Raw genomic sequence first — 17113 nt, forward strand, 5'->3', positions numbered from 1 at the left:
TAACAAAATAAATCAAATAAAAAATATTCATTAAAAAAATATAGTTCTATAATAATAATGATAATAATAATTATATTAATATAATATATTAAAAATGAAAGACGTGGAAAAGTAAAAGTACTTTCCCCCGCCTTTGATAGTATTTTATAATGTTAATTTAGTGGCCAAGTTTTCAAGAACCCCGCCCCACCACCCCCTAGTCTATGAAAACATTTTTCCCCTGTAACGAACTAATCCTTCATTTTTCTTTTGAATTTACCCCTAAACAATAGAAATTGATGGAAAAACCAAAGATATTTAACGGGTTACAGCTGACATTCGAAGATGAAGTTTGTTTTTGTATTTTAAAAATATAAATATTTTAAAAATTTATTATTATTTTTAATTTTAAATAATTTTTTAATATTTTTAATCTGTTTTGATATGCTGATGTTAAAAATAAATTTTTTAAAAATTTAAAAATAAATATTATTTTGATATATTTTTTTTAAATAATTTTTTGATTTTTTTTTATTTCGTGTAATTTGTATCAAGTTATTATTGAATTTTGTGTGTGTATTGCAAAATATCGGAAGGGATATGGTTTGCGTGTGTCAACCCTCAAGAGATAAAGTCGCCATGAATTTATTTTTTAGTATGATAATGTTGGAATTAATACCCTGTAATGAGGTTTAGGATAATGAGTTGCAAGAGGTGTAATGGTAATTTTATGTGAGATCTTCAAGAAGTTTTTTCTTTTTATATATATATATATATATAAAACAATATTACTAGAAGATTTTTCTTTGTTTTTTTTTTAATCAAAGAATCAACCAAGTAGTAATATAATCGTTAAACATGTCTTGTCATTAGGATGTTGATAGCTTTTTTAATATTTTTTTCATTTTTATATAACAAAAAACTTTGATGCGAAATTGACTTTGAGCGGCATTTTCTTAAAAGTCATAGTATAAAAATCCTATTCACGATAACATTCCACAATTGTTATTCACTTGATCCAATGTAAATTAATTAAGATTCATCACAATCACACTAAAGTCTATATAAATAAATAAATAAATTCTACCAAAAAACATGCATGTTAGAAGCAATTGTTTGAGAAATGCTATCAGTAATCGCTAAAATTCAATTATTTGTTTTTTTATTTAAGCACTAGAGCTCAAATCTTGATATGTAAGTAGATTTTTTTTTTTTAATTTTTTATAATCGTGGGTGTCTGGATTAGTCTACACACACGTTTCTCAAATCTGAGTCGCCATCAACTCAATATTCTCCTCCTCTGACTGGTAACTGTTTCCCCTACTTACTTTGACCATCCTACATCATCACCAATCTTGAAGGAAACTACAACGAATTTGTGCTGTCGTGGCAAACCAAAAGATACTGGACTAGTCCGCTCCTGGCTCGATTCGAACCCACACCAACCCACCTAACTTCAGATCTTTATTAAGAGTCCAATTAGTGTGCTAAGTGACAAGAGAGTAGGAATGAAGATAAGAAAATAATAGTTAGTGTTGGGTTTGAAGCTGACAGTGATCTTTTATTGCCATACAAAAGTTCAACCTCTGTTTATATTATTATCTTATTTTAGCTGCCAATGCTAGCCCATCGAACACTTTTTTGGTGGAATTTCAATTATGCTCTGCTAGAATTGTCGTTGGGCGATGGGCACTATTCACCCACCCCATCATCCAGCATCATACAATTCTGTCCCTGTATCGAATAATTAAAGTTGCTATATATATATATAATATATATGATATAATTAAGTTTTAAAATATTAGAGAATCGCAAACTTTCTACCTATATATATATCTCCTGGGTGCATGAATGTTTTTTGTAACTTGTAATACTACTGTGCTCTAGTTCATAGACAATCTAGGAGTGGCAGCAATGGAGGGTGTGCGCAAACATTATGGTATTTTGCTAGCATCACTAGCTATAATCGCCGCGGCTTTACCGTGCTGTTCTTCACAAACAACCAGAAGGTTTCAATTTAATGTAAGCCATACGCACATCTTAGAGATATTAAATCTCTCTTAGTAGCCTTTTCAACCAATATGTAGACTTACAGGAATGATATATATATATATATATATATATATATTATATATATATATAAACACACAATTTAATACAAATTTGTGTACTTTTTCAGGTTGAGTGGAAGCAGGTGACACGTTTGTGCACAACGAAGCAGCTTCTAATGGTGAATGGGCAGTATCCAGGCCCAGCTATAGCTGTTCATGAAGGTGATAATGTTGAGATTAACGTCAAAAATCGGATTGCTCAAAATACTACTCTTCATTGGTGAGTTTGGATACATCCTAGCTAGTATAAGCATAGTAAAAACTTATAAATTATTAGGTGAGATTCTAAAATGTAATTTATATTATTTTATAATAATAAAAAAAAACTACCATCTTTTGACCAGAAAAAGCTGAAACGTATATCCATATGGTATGAAAGCCGACATTTTCTTATGCAGTACATGTATTGGAGTTTATCTGACATGTTTGTGTTCGAAATTTGAGCGTAACAGGCATGGTGTAAGGCAGCTAAGAACAGGATGGGCTGATGGACCAGCTTACGTCACCCAATGCCCCATTAGAGGAGGCCAGTCCTACACCTACAGGTTCACTGTTACTGGCCAGAGAGGGACACTGCTATGGCATGCTCACTATGCTTGGCAAAGAGCATCTGTTTACGGTGCTTTCATCATCTACCCTCGCATCCCATATCCATTCTCACACCCAATTCAAGCTGAAATCCCCATCATTTTTGGTAATAATTATATGTTTACTCTTTTCATAAAGAAGATAGAGAGACACAGACGAGTGTCTAATGTTGTTAGTTAATTCTTGACGTGTTTTATGTGTAATAAAATGCAGGAGAATGGTGGAATGGGGATCCAGATGAAGTTGAAAACAGAATGATGCTGACAGGAGCAGGGCCAGACAGTTCCAATGCCTACACCATTAATGGATTGCCAGGACCTCTCTATCCCTGCTCTAACCAAGGTAATTGTAAGACCACACTGTTCCTCTTTACATTTCTTAGCACTATAAACAATATTGAAGATGACCTGAAATGGTTAATTTGCTAATTTTATTCTGCAGATACTTTTATTCAGACGGTGGAATATGGCAAGACCTACATGCTTAGGATCATCAATGCAGCTCTAGCGGATGAGCTCTTCTTCGCGATAGCGAAACATACGTTGACGGTGGTGGAGGTCGATGCAGTCTACACTAAACCCTTCTCGACCACTTCCATTATGATTGCTCCTGGACAGACCACTACTGTTTTAATGACTGCAAACCAAGTTCCAGACTTCACAGGCATGTTTGTCATGGCAGCAAGGCCTTATCTTACCTCTGTGTTCCCCTTCAACAACTCCACCACAATCGGCTTCTTGAGGTACAACAATGCAAGGACCTGGAAAGGAAAATCCCCGGTTGATCCGAGCAGCCTTAAACTTCACAACCTTCCAGAAATGGAAGACACTGCATTTGCAACAAATTTTTCGGACAAGATTAAGAGTCTTGCATCCCCTCAGTACCCATGTAATGTGCCTAAGACAATTGACAAACGAGTGATAACAACTATAAGTCTTAACATTCAAGACTGTCCAGAAAACAAAACCTGCTTGGGCTACAAGGGCAAGAGTTTGTTCGCTTCAATGAACAACCAATCATTCGTTCGCCCTTCCATCTCGATATTAGAAAGCTATTACAAGAACCTCACCACCAGTAGTTTCTCCTCTGATTTCCCAGAAAAACCACCAAATAATTTTGATTATACTGGTGGGGATCCATTGACTCAAAACATGAACACGAAATTCGGGACGAAACTTATAGTAGTGCCTTATGGCACAAACATAGAAATTGTGTTGCAAGACACAAGTTTTGTTAATTTGGAGAACCATCCAATTCATGTCCATGGCCACAACTTCTTCATTGTTGGGAGTGGATTTGGAAACTTCAACGAAGCCGAGGATCCGACAAGATACAATCTTGTCGATCCTCCAGAAAGGAATACAGTGGCAGTTCCAAGTGGGGGATGGGCTGCTATTAGGATCAAGGCAGATAATCCAGGAGTTTGGTTCATACATTGTCACCTTGAGCCACATACTTCATGGGGTCTAGCAACTGGCTTTATTGTCCAAAATGGCCAGGGACCATCTCAAAGCATGCTTCCCCCCCCTCAAGATCTCCCCTCCTGCTAATTAATCCTCTTCTTAAGCTACTAGTCAATGCCTCGCTGCATTTAATGTACTTAATTACTTTTACATGTTTTTTTCCTTAAATTTTTACGAGTGCATCAAGTAGTCAAGTAGTTCAAGTAGTTTTGTATGTTACATATGTTAGTGATGCTTGTTGATGGAAATGAATTAAACTTAAACAATACAATTTACGTAAAGAAAAAGGAAACAGATTTAAGATGGCAGAGTTGAGTAGAAAGATCAATATATTTCATTAACTTCAAATGCCTATATATAGGCTTACATAGAACTTGAAATGCATTAGAACTCTCAACAAACTTGAGAGATTATTGGAATTGAAATCCTAGACTAAGCAGAATGTTTCTGCTGCAAATCCTGAAGGAGATAAACTGTTACAGAATTCAAATATGAAAAACTGATCTTAATTCTATCTTTCTAAAGGCAAAATCTCATAATTCTAACACTCCTCCTTGAGACTTGCCTTAGACAAACCAAGTTTCATCCTTAGAAATTCCAGTCTTGATCTAGGAAGAGCTTTAGTCATTATATCAGCAAGTTGAACATCTGTTGGACAGTAGTGTAGCTTTATAAGCTTGTTCTTCTCAGCTTCTCTTATAGAATGAAACTTCACATTGATGTGCTTGGTTCTGCCATGTTGAACCGGATTTAGAGCAATAGCAATGGCAGATTTATTGTCACAATGAAGCTCAGTTTGTGAGCTTTGTTCTTGACCCAAATCAGCAAGCAATTTGTTCAACCAAATTGCTTGATTTGCAGCAGCTGCCATGGAGATATACTCTGCTTCAGCTGTTGATTGTGCCACCACCTCTTGCTTCTTTGCATTCCAATAGATTGCACCTGAACCAATATTAAAAACATATCCAGAGGTGCTCTTCATGTCATCTACACTCCCTGCCCAGTCACTGTCTGTATAACCAATCAGATTTACTCCTCCTGTCTTCAAATACCAGATGCCAAGATCAATTGTTCCTCTGATGTACTTCAACACTCTTTTAGCAATTCCCATGTGAATGTTGCTAGGTGAGTTCATAAACCTTGACAGCAAACCAGCTGGAAACATTAAGTCAGGTCTAGTTGCTGTCAAGTATAGCAAACTGCCCACTAGGCTTCTAAATCCAGAGGGATCTTCAAGTTTCTCACCATCATTCTTTGAAACTTTCTCATTTTGTGCTAAAGGAGTTGCTACTTCTTTGCATGACTCAAGCTTGAACTTCTTGAGTAAATCAACAGCATACTTCCTTTGTGAAACAAAAATACCCGAACTACATTGTTGTATTTCCATTCCAAGAAAGTAGTTTATAATGCCAAGATCAGACATTTCAAAAACATCTTGCATTTCAGTTTTGAACTCTTCCAGCAACTTTGCATTGCTTCCAGTAACTAGCATGTCATCTACATAGAGTGATATCACCAGCTGCAAACCATCTTCATCTTGTTTCAGATGTAGGGTAGCTTCATTTTCACTTCTTTTGAATCCTAGTTGAATCAAATGAGTATCAATCCTGCTGTACCAAGCCCTTGGTGCTTGTTTCAAACCATAAAGAGCTTTGTGTAGTTTGTAAACTTTGTGTTCATCACCAGCAACAACAAAGCCTTCTGGTTGCTGAACATAAATTTCCTCAAGTAGTATACCATTTAGAAAAGCAGACTTCACATCTAAATGATAAACTTTCCATCCTTTTTGTCCCGCAAGAGCAAGTAGGAGTCTTATAGTGTCATGCCTAGCTACTGGTGCAAAAGTATCTCCATAATCCACTCCAGCAACTTGAGCAAAACCTTTAACAACCAATCTAGCCTTGTGTTTGAAGATTGAACCATCTGGATTGAATTTGGTTCTGAAAACCCACTTCACTCCAATTGCCTTTTTATCTCCAGGAATTTCAGTCAATCTCCAAGTCCCATTTCTTTCAATGGAATCAATTTCTGATTTCATTGCTTCAATCCAAGCTGGATCTCCTGCAGCTTCAGAGTAATTTGTAGGCTCAGCATGTACAAGGTTACATCTTTCATACACATCAGACAGTTGTCTAACCTTAAGTACTGTTGTATCTGAAGTTGCTTCAATGGCTTGTTGATCTTCATCATCAATACTTTGTACTGGTGATTCAAAGGCAGCTGTGATAGTCTGTTGAACTTCTTTTAAGTCCCAATTCCAGCAGGCATTTTCATCAAATTGCACATCTCTGCTGACCTGAATTTTGGCTGAATTCAGATTGAAAACTCTGTAACCTTTTGATTCTGTTGCATATCCCACAAGAATCCCTTTTTCTGCTCTAGCATCCAGTTTTCCTCTTTTGGCAGATGGAACATGAAAATAGCACAATGATCCAAACACTTTTAAATGTTTGGCAGTAGGCCGGACTCCAGACCATGCCTTCAATGGTGTTTTGTTTTGAACAGACTTGGTTGGAAGTCTATTAAGCAGGTATACTGAAGTATTTACTGCTTCAGCCCATAGAAACCTTGACAACTTCTTTTCAAACAATATACATCTGGACATCTCCATCATTGTTCTATTCTTCATTTCAGAAACTCCATTCTGCTGTGGAGAGTAAGGAGTCGTCAGCTGGTGCACAATTCCAGCTTCTGAACAAAAGGCATTAAACTCCTTCGAAATATACTCTCCACCATTATCAGTTCTCAACACTTTGATCTTCTGACCACTTTGAGTTTCAGCCATGCTTTTGAAGTTTTTGAACATAGATAAAGCTTGTGACTTGTTTTCCAGAAAATAAACCCAAGTCATTCTGCTATAGTCATCAATGAATAATATAAAATACACATTATTATTCAAAGAAGCTGTGCTCATAGGTCCACATATGTCTGAGTGAACCAGCTCCAACATGTGTGTTGCCCTTTTGGATATACCTTTAGGAAATGGTTGTCGATGCTGCTTTCCCAGTTCACAACTTCCACATGTATGAGCAGTAACATGTATTGCAGACATGTTTTCTACCATTCCAGTATCATACAACAACTTTAATGAATTAAGATTGTAATGACCGAATCTTTTGTGCCAAAGAATGCTTTCATCAATCTTTGCACTAAACACATGTCCATTAACAGCATCAAGCTTCAAATAGAAGCTATTACCATCCATCTTGATTTTTGCTATCTCTGAATTATGTGTATTAGTGATAAAACAAAATTTCTCTTTAAAAGAGACTTCATAACCATTCTTAAGCATTTGTGCAACACTAAGGAGATTCTGATCTAGTTCAGGAATGTAAAGAACATTTGTGATGGTTTTAATACCTCTATTTGTGCTGACTGCAATAGTTCCTTTCCCCTTAGCTTGCACAATATCTCCATTTCCCAGCTTAATCTTCGGTTGAACTAATCTGTCAATAGAGGAGAAAATTGACAGAAATTTGGACATGTGACTTGTGCAGCCACTGTCTATAAGCCATGTATTCTGTTCAGAGGTATTGCTAGCTTGTGTTGCAACAAACAAATGCTCCTCCTCATCTTTGCTTTCTTCAGAAACATTTGCTTGTTGTTGTATTTGTTGCTGAGGTTGCTTCTTCTTGATTTTGCAATATTTCTCACTGTGACCGAGATTATTACAGAATAAACATTGAAGAGAAGCTTTCCCCTTAAACCAGCAATCTTTCTCAGTATGGTTAGTTCTTCTGCAATAAGAACATGGTGAGAAAGTCTGTCTTTTTGAAGGTATACTTGATTTCCTTTTAGCATACTTGACAGGTTTGTTTCTTGGTAGATTACCAGCACTCCTTTCCCTGTTGTTTGCTTGGAAAGCCCCTTCAACTGGCTCATCATCTCTCATATGAACTCTTTGCTTCTGAATATGAAGTTTGCTAATTAACTCAGCAATAGTCAGACTTTGCAGATCGCAAGATTCTTCTATTGCTGAGATTTTAGCTTCAAACTTTTGAGGAACAGACATCATAAGTTTTTCTACTACCTTATGATCTTCAAATGTGTTTCCAAGAAGCCTCATTTGATTTACAACATCCATTAATCTGCCAGAATAATCTTTGACAGATTCATTGTCTTTCATCTTCATCAACTCAAATTCCTTCTTAAATGCAAGAAGTTTAACTGCTTTGACTCTGCTGCTGCCTTCAAATTCAACTTGAAGCTTATCCCATACCTGTTTTGGTGTTTCCATATTCATAATTTTTGTGAAAATATGATCTGCAAGACCAGAATGAAGACAGGTAATGGCTTTGTCCTTCTTGAGTTTTTCTTCTTCATGTGCTTTCATTTGAGCAATTGTAGGATTTGCATTCAATGGTGGAGGATCAGAATCGGTTGCCACAACATTCCATAAGCCATGAGATCTTAGATAAAATCTCATTTTGACAGCCCAAATATGATAGAGTTATCCACTAAAAATTGGAATTGCAGATACAATATTGTTTGAAGAAGACATTGACAAAAAACAGAAAGAAAATAACTCTCAAGTGTTTCGCTCACCCTCTCTGTGTTTGCCTCACCTTCTCTTATTGTTATCACTCAAAAGAAAGAAAAATTTGTTTGCCCCACAGCCCGTAGGATCTATTTGCTCTGATACCACTGATGGAAATGAATTAAACTTAAACAATACAGTTTACGTAAAGAAAAAGGAAACAGATTTAAGATGGCAGAGTTGAGTAGAAAGATTAATATATTTCATTAACTTCAAATGCCTATATATAGGCTTACATAGAACTTGAAATGCATTAGAACTCTCAACAAACTTGAGAGATTATTGGAATTGAAATCCTAGACTAAGCAGAATGTTTCTGCTGCAAATCCTGAAGGAGATAAACTGTTACAGAATTCAAATATGAAAAACTGATCTTAATTCTATCTTTCTAAAGGCAAAATCTCATAATTCTAACACTTGTGAATAGGCAAGTGGAGAAGTATAATGAAGTTTTGTGTGCTGATAATCGTAGTACAGCTTGGTACAAATTTGTGGTTTTTGGGCGAGGCAAAGTAATCCAGTGAGGCCAGAGATTATCCGGCAAGCTTTTCGTTTCATTACATTATTTTCCTTTGATTGCTTGATAATGTATGCTCTTTTTTTGGGAAAAATACTAAACTGTGCGCAACAACACACACACACACACACAACATTAAAAAATCCCAGTTTACTGACATGAACATTCAACAATAAGAATTGGATAAACAGACAACAAAATTAATATGCAGAAGACCAACTATGGCTTATGCATTGAGGTAGCATTTGGTATTAGTCTCATCCCCTCACAAGCCCATTCAATACGATCCTCTTAGGGGATATTTTTTTGGGGCAATAAATAGCAACTTGCTAGTTGACGAGGAGGACCCAGAAACAAAGACTGTAGATACTTATTAGGGGATGAATGTCTCTCTAATAATCATGGGCTTGGAAGCTTCTCGTGTTAAAATGAGTTAACCACGGCCATTATTTTCATAGTGATGACTTGATAACAATTTCTATGTTTATAGAATCTAAATCCCAAGATCTTGATATCCCTTTAGCAAATGATCAATAGCTTCATGATTAGCCTCGCTAATCTAACCATAACGAGTCGAAGTATTTATGCTTTTTATAACTGAAACTTGAGAGGTTGAGATTCACGGGAATGTCTCATGGTGATTCCAATTATAATGATAGCATCTTGCAAGATCACCAAAATGTTTCAAAGATCTGTGGTAAGTAAGCTCTAAAAGTGTTATGATAGCTAAGTTGAAAAGGAAGAACAAATGTGTGCAAGTGAAAAAGAAATTTAAAAGCTTCTTCAAGGTGGTGGTATCAAGACTCAAGAGCGACTGTCCTTGAAAATATATCTTTTTTTCACTTTAATTGATTGCTGCCTGTTAGGAATACAATACATCTGGCCACCCGTAGAACCAAAAAGAAAATATTTATATTTTTCCTTGTTTTTTGAGGTATAATCTCTACTGTTGACCTTCTACATATTCCTCTTCCCATGGCCGTAGCTTTTCTGAAAGCATGTTCTTTTCTTGTTTTAATGTAAGAAGATTCAGGCTAGAACTTTATATCGATGCTAGCTTTATATTAATTTCTTGGCTAAAGCAAATCAAGTATCAAACCATCTAAAAAGTAATCTAGTAGTGAAAGTGTGAGATTAAAAAATTTACTTTTTTTGGATGGTAGTTGGAACTTTTTAGTTGCTTATATGATAGGTATTGAAAGTTTATATAATTGTTAATTTTAGAATCCGTAAAATTAATCAATATGCACACAAGCTGGTCTGGATATTAACGTCAATAAAAATACACACAGTTTTTACTACACTCATCCTCCTCTCGTGAACGGTTCTGCATTTTTTGTACTGTGCTGGGAAAATTAATAGGAAAGGCCCTAAGACATTTAACACATTCTTGAAGACTTAATGATATCACATGAAACACCGTCGACGATCATGGAATGAAGGTGAAGATTCTTTAAATGCTGCAGCTTCCATAGTCCATGGCGTTTGAGGCTCCATAACCGAGGTAAAGCATATAAAAATACATTAAAATTATTAAAAAAACATATATAAAATATTAATTTGATGTTTTTTTTTAAATAAAAAACTATTTGAAAAACATTTTAAAAAGCTGGTTGAGCTGTAAAATCAGGGTCAAAACGATTCAATTCTATTTTCATCCCTATAATATACTAATTTTATCATATTAAGCCTTACACTACAAATCTAATTTATTTCAGAAAAAAACTGAAAATAAAAAACTTTGATTGCAGGGCTCTTGCCCTTGCCAGCCACCATAATTCCGCCTCTGCTTGGTTGGCATTGAACATGATATATTAGACGTCATAGAAATTGTTGTTCTTTTATAAATAAGACATGAAAATTTTATTTTTGAGTTCAAGAAAAAACAATCTTGGATTATTATATAATAAGAGAAAGTCCTTTTCATTTTTAAATCCCCACTCAACGGACACTTTTCACATGTTATTGTCCCGCGCATTAGGGTTTTTATTTTATTTTTTCTCCCTTTTTTGATGGTTTATTAGTAATTTTATTTCATGTTCATGAAGAGGAGGTGGAGGAGAAAAAGCAAGCGAAAGATGAACCGTACGGACTCATATTAAATTAGCGGTTCATTACAGATGGAAAGTGAAAGGGTGAACCGTACGGACTCATATATATATATATATATATAAACACACACAAAATGGAAACAATTCTAAAAGGATGAACCGGATTCGTTAGCTCCAAGGGAAAATAAAGAGTGAAAAAAAAAAAAAAATTGCAAGAATTCTTCTCGTAACCAAAGCAAAAAGGAAAAGATACAATTGGGCTAGCTGTTTGTCACTCCTTGGAAAGTAAAAAAAAACAAAACTATATAATTAGTACCTTCACTAGGTTAGTGTCAGCTATGCATCACGGTCAAAGTGAACTTTTTAAATATAAAACAATATTTAGATAACACCAATATTTTAAAAATAATTAAAACACGACTTATTTACTCAATTAAATTTAATTAATTTAATAATATGATTAAAAAAAAATAGATAGTAAATAATGTAAAAACAAATGGCAATAATTAACTACAAAATATAAATTACCAAAATAAATAAAAAATTGTTGGAGATTTATTGTTGTTCCACCATGGACACCACCCTATAACTAGAAAAAAAAAAAAAAAACACTGAGACAATTTTAATATCACTACAAAAAACTGCATTCTGATACTAAAAGAGACCACACACATCGTCAGAGAAATGACCTGGAAAGCAAACCATAAAAAAGTAACAAGGCTTAATCTCGAATTAAAAAAATATTGAAAGATGAAACTAAAAATGCTTAAGCTTAAAAAAAAAAGAAAAAAAAAACAAAGCAACCTCGAACGAAATCTTCTAAATCTGAGTTGATCTTCCAAACTTGTAATCTGTTAAAATCTTAGTCTTGGGTTCAACCAAGATACTTATTTCATAACCAATTTAATATTGAATGATTAAATTAAAAAATATATTTAAATTTAAATTTTTTGACAAAATAAAACAAATAGCAATCAAAAGAATAAGAACTAAATTTGACATAAAAATAAAATAAAACTAAATATTAAGGGATTGAATTAAAAAATAAATTTAATTAAGAAAAAATTCAAAATAAAATAAATATCAATTAAAAAAAATAAAAACCAAATTTGACATATTAAAAAATTAAAAGGAGAATGAAATTGAAACAAACTCCCAATTTTATAAATAATTTCATATAAAATAAATAATAATTAAAAAACAAAGACCAAATCCAAAGGGAAACAATTAAAGGATTGTTTTGAAATTTTAAATGGTCAAACTTGAAAATCAAAGAAAAGAAAGAAACTAACGAGGGAGAAAAAAAAAGGAAAAAAAATAATATAAAAAAATTACAAAAGCAATTCATAATATTTTTATATAATAAAAAAATACAATAATTTTTCCATATTATTTAGCTTTTTTTTTTAATAATAAACCGGGAAGGAGTTTCTTGTACCCAAGTAATTAACTCGAATACTATTACAACCGTGGGATGAAATTGATTGCAACAAAGACCGAAGGAGAAAGTAACGACTTTAGCTAGCTAATTATTATCATAATATATAATCCAATATGTATGTATATTAATAGTTAAACTCATGGAATTTATATATTTTCATTCTTTTATTTAGAAAAAAAATAATACTAGAATGAGCGGGGAAGATTCCCCATTATCCAAAATGAAAAAAACAGGGCGAGCGGAGAGCTTGTTTTTTTTTCTTTTGGCTTTTGAGCTATTCAGTTTAAATAGCTACTATTCAGTTTTTTTCACAAAAATTATAAATATCAAAATTAATAACAAAAATCAAAAAAAATTAATTAAAAAATAAATTAATCTTATTGAGATATCAACGGTCAAGTATCATCTTTTGATATTATAAATATCATATAATAGCATTAGAAAGCCTACTAGGTAAGCCACTTTACCATGACTTTCACTTAATTTTTACTACATAATAAAAACCTACATTTATAAATACTTAAAATAAAATGTTTATTTTTAATGTAGGGTAAATATCTTTTTAAGGTGTTTATTTATCCTATATAAAGACAACACCTCTAGAATATAATTAAGCTCTTTAAGCCTCTAAAAAAAAAAGATAGAGGAAAGAAAATATATTTTAATTATATATATGTTTTCTTTGTAGTGATATGTCTTTTAATATTATGATTGTTAATGAAACTATATAACTATTCATGAAATAATTATATTTTAAATTAAACAAATAGCTGTTATTTAGTATTTTTACGATAATAATAAATATCAAAATTAATTGAAAAAATTAAAAAATTAATTAAAAAAATTAATTTTATTGAGATATCAAGTATCATCTTTTAATATTATAAATATCATATAATAATCTTAGAAAAACCTACTAGATGGGCGAATTCACCATGACTTCAAGTTAATTTACTCTATAATAAAAACCCATATTTATAAATATTTAAAAGAGAATATTTATTTTTAACACAGGATAAGTATCTTTTAAGTGTTTCTTTTCCACGTAGAATATTTATATATTTTTTTTTCATTTTTATTCTATTACAAAATCCACCAAAAGAAAGCACAAACAGATTGGTTAAAAAAGAAAAGAAACAAGCCATTCTGAGCTGGAGCTCGTGCTTGGTAAATTTAAAGATGCAAAGAAACTACAGGGAAGATCATACTTTGGTTCTGATCATCAAGAAAGAAGTGCTCATCACTACCATGACAAACTTATCGTGGACCACAGCTGGGTTTAGGACTAATCTCTAGGCCTACATAATAGATAAGACAACAAAACAAGATTACAATATCCAGCCTCCTCGAGATCACCAAATCTAGCAGCAAGCTAACAGATAGATATATCAGAGCACAGAAACTAGCGATGCCTCGTAAATCATTCTTCAAACACCAATTTTCTAGCAGGATGATTGCATATTTGATGAATAAATATTGTATTTTTATTCTGTACATGTGAAAATAATGTCAAGAGGTGCTGATATCGGATTTTTAACAAGATTTTTAGCTAATGATCTTGATATCGGATTGAATGGCAGTGGTAGGAGTGATTATTGAGGAGGGGCCATTCTGCATAAATAGGATGGTGGGATTGGATATAATATCCTCCTAGCTAGCATACAGCCAGATCTCTAAGGTTTCCACAGCCCCACCATTCTTTTTCTTGCTTTTTTTTCTCTAACCCCGAGAAGTAGCTTTACCCTTTATTCATCACACACTCTTCCACACCCTCTAAAAGAGGCAGGCGCAGAGCACCCTCTACTCCACACCATCTTTTCTTTCCAACACCAATGTCCCTAAACAACATAACTTTCCTCTTGTTGCTCGCTCTCTTTCCTCTTCCCCTTCCGGGTCTGCCCAACCCGGACGCGGCGACAATTCAACCATTTAAACCGAACCCATCACCACCAGCAACAATCCCTGCATCCCCTGAACAATCCAACCTTGCTGGTTGCCCATTGGACCTTCCCAATGAGCTCTTTCATGGCATTAATTCAGCCTGTGGCAGTGGCTCCTCTGCAACTGGGCACCTCCACCGGACTCGCTGCTGTCCTGTTCTTGCTGCTTGGCTTTACTCTGCTTACTCTGCCACCGCGCTCGGCAGAGCTAACAAAGTAATCCCAGCTACAGATACAGGTCGTTCACCATCGTATGACATGCCGTTGCTTCCTGATGATTCTGAGACCTGTGTTGATGGGCTCTCAAAAGGGTTGAAAGAGAAAGGCATAGAATTGGTTAAGCCTAATGAGACTTGTGATGTTGTGTATTGTTATTGTGGTATCAGACTGCATCCTTTGAGTTGTCCTGAAGCTTTTTCTTTGAACCGAAAGGGAAAGCTTGTTGGTGACAAGAGAGTTGAGAAATTAGAAAGAAATTGCTTGAGTAATAGCAATAATGTGAATGGATTTCCTGGTCTCGGTGGCTGCTCTAAGTGCTTAAACAGTCTTTATTTGGTAAGTTAAAAAAAACTCGTTCCTTTGTTAATTATTATTATTATTATGTTTTTCTTGTTTCTTGAATTCTCTGGTTTGTCCTTAAATGGTTGTTGTCAAAGAATGAAGATCAAGAAGTTGATGGGGATTGTCTCTGTGTTCATTTTTTGTTTACTTTTATCTACATTAATGGACTCTGACTTTAGACTCTAATGTAAGTTTTATAAGGTAACGCCCCCAAAGAAGCAAGTGAAACTTGCTGTCAGTGAGAAATCTAAGAGGAGAATATATATATAAAAAATAAACATTGCGAGCCATTGGAGGGCTTAGAAAGTTTCTGTTGGTGAAGATTTGAGACAATTGTTGACAAAGGAGTAGTCTCTTTCACTGGCTGGAGTGCGAGTAAGTGTTAAAGAGTTCATTCATTAGGCAGTTTCCTGTAAGTCTCACCGTTTTCGTTGCTATTGAGTGTTGCAAGCACAGAATTGGTGTTGTTTGATATTAGAAATTTGTTTTTTTCTCAACGTATACTCACTATGGTAATATGCAATTAGATGGAAGACATTCAAATATCAGTGATTTTCTCTCTATTTTTCTATGAAACATTCTTTAGCACTTGATTCCCTCTTAGAATTTCCCCCACAATTACTCTTTTGAAAGTTTTTTTTTCCCTCTTTTTTATTTGGTTTACTCTCCGTATTGTTTCCCCCCCCTCTTAGACTCTAATGTAAGTATTATATGGTAACAAAGAAGCAAGTGAAAGTTGCTGTCAGTGAGAAATCTAAGAGGATAATATATATATGTAAAAATTAGCATTGCGAGCCATTGGAGGGCTTAGAAAGTTTCTGTTGGTGAAGATTTGAGACAATTGTTGACAAAGGAGTCCTCTCTTTCACTGGCTGGAGTAAGTGTTAAAGAGTTCATTCATTAGGCAGTTTCCTGTAAGTTTCACTGTTTTCTTTGCTGTTGAGTGTTGCTAGCACAGAACTGGTGTTGTTTGATATAAGAAATTTGTTTTTTTCTCAAATGTATACTCACAATGGTAATACGCAGATAGATGGAAGACATTCAAGTATCAGTGATTTTCTCTCTATTTTTCTATGAAACTTTCTTTAGCAATGCTTGATTCAATCTTAGAATTTTCCCCACAATTACTCTTGAAAGTGTTTTTTTCCCTCTTTTTTATTTGGTTTACTTTCCTTATTGTATGTTGGTTGGATTCTCTTACATCGTTTGGAAGGTTGCTGATGACAGAAGACAGGAGTGTAGCTTACAGTAGATTTTGGTTAGAAGTTGCACCAAATAATAAGTAGTTTAAACTTCAAGCATCAAAACATGTACTTCTCAAATCGTAAGTAATTTCTTATTTGCCTTATCTAATTGATAATCATTTGGTGCAGCTTAACAACAAGAAGGCTTTAAATTCAAGCAAATCAGAGGATAGGACCACAAAAATGCACAACAAGGATTGCCAGCTGATGGGTCTCACATGGCTACTTGCGAAGAATCGCTCGGCTTACATCCACACAGTTACTGCAGTCTTACGAGCTATGATGATGAGCACAGACGGTTCTGATCCAAGGTCGTGCACCCTTAACAGTGATGGAATGCCTCTAGCCGTTGATTCTTCTGAAATCTCCAACAATTCTTTGTCAATCTCCCATCAAGCTCCCATCTACGTAACCATTGCTGTAATTTGCTTGTTAAGTCTTCTACACCTTGTACCATCCGCCATTTTTTAGACAGAACTGCATAGGTTCTTCAGCTTAGTGAATCTGTAGCTGGGACATGGTATGATGTGTTGATCTCTGCTGTTTTTGTGTTATGCAATGCCCTTAAGCGCTGTCTTGTTGCTTGTGATTTTTGGGGAGTAGCGTTATCATCATTCTTTCCACTTTCTTGGTTTGTTGACAGAAAGGAGCCGTGTTTGGACATAGCTAACCTAGTTTATT

General features: G+C 34.3%; 2 protein-coding genes across 2 annotated transcripts; both read left to right on the forward strand.

The window, feature by feature from the left end:
• Nucleotides 1–1810: 1810 nt before the first annotated feature.
• Nucleotides 1811–4685, forward strand: LOC118050973 (laccase-1). Its single transcript, XM_035061463.2, has 5 exons — nt 1811–2001; nt 2159–2310; nt 2543–2784; nt 2892–3020; nt 3120–4685. The coding sequence occupies exons 1-5, from the start codon at nt 1894–1896 to the stop codon at nt 4226–4228; spliced, it is 1740 nt and encodes a 579-aa protein (XP_034917354.1). The 5' UTR covers nt 1811–1893; the 3' UTR covers nt 4229–4685.
• Nucleotides 4686–14046: 9361 nt separating this feature from the next.
• LOC118050974 (uncharacterized GPI-anchored protein At4g28100) lies at nt 14047–17021 on the forward strand. The gene is made up of 2 exons (XM_035061464.2): nt 14047–15182; nt 16562–17021. The coding sequence occupies exons 1-2, from the start codon at nt 14520–14522 to the stop codon at nt 16901–16903; spliced, it is 1005 nt and encodes a 334-aa protein (XP_034917355.1). The 5' UTR covers nt 14047–14519; the 3' UTR covers nt 16904–17021.
• The last annotated feature ends 92 nt before the right edge of the window (nt 17022–17113 follow it).

Source organism: Populus alba, chromosome 15, assembly GCF_005239225.2.
Source record: "Populus alba chromosome 15, ASM523922v2, whole genome shotgun sequence".
NCBI lineage: Eukaryota > Viridiplantae > Streptophyta > Magnoliopsida > Malpighiales > Salicaceae > Populus > Populus alba.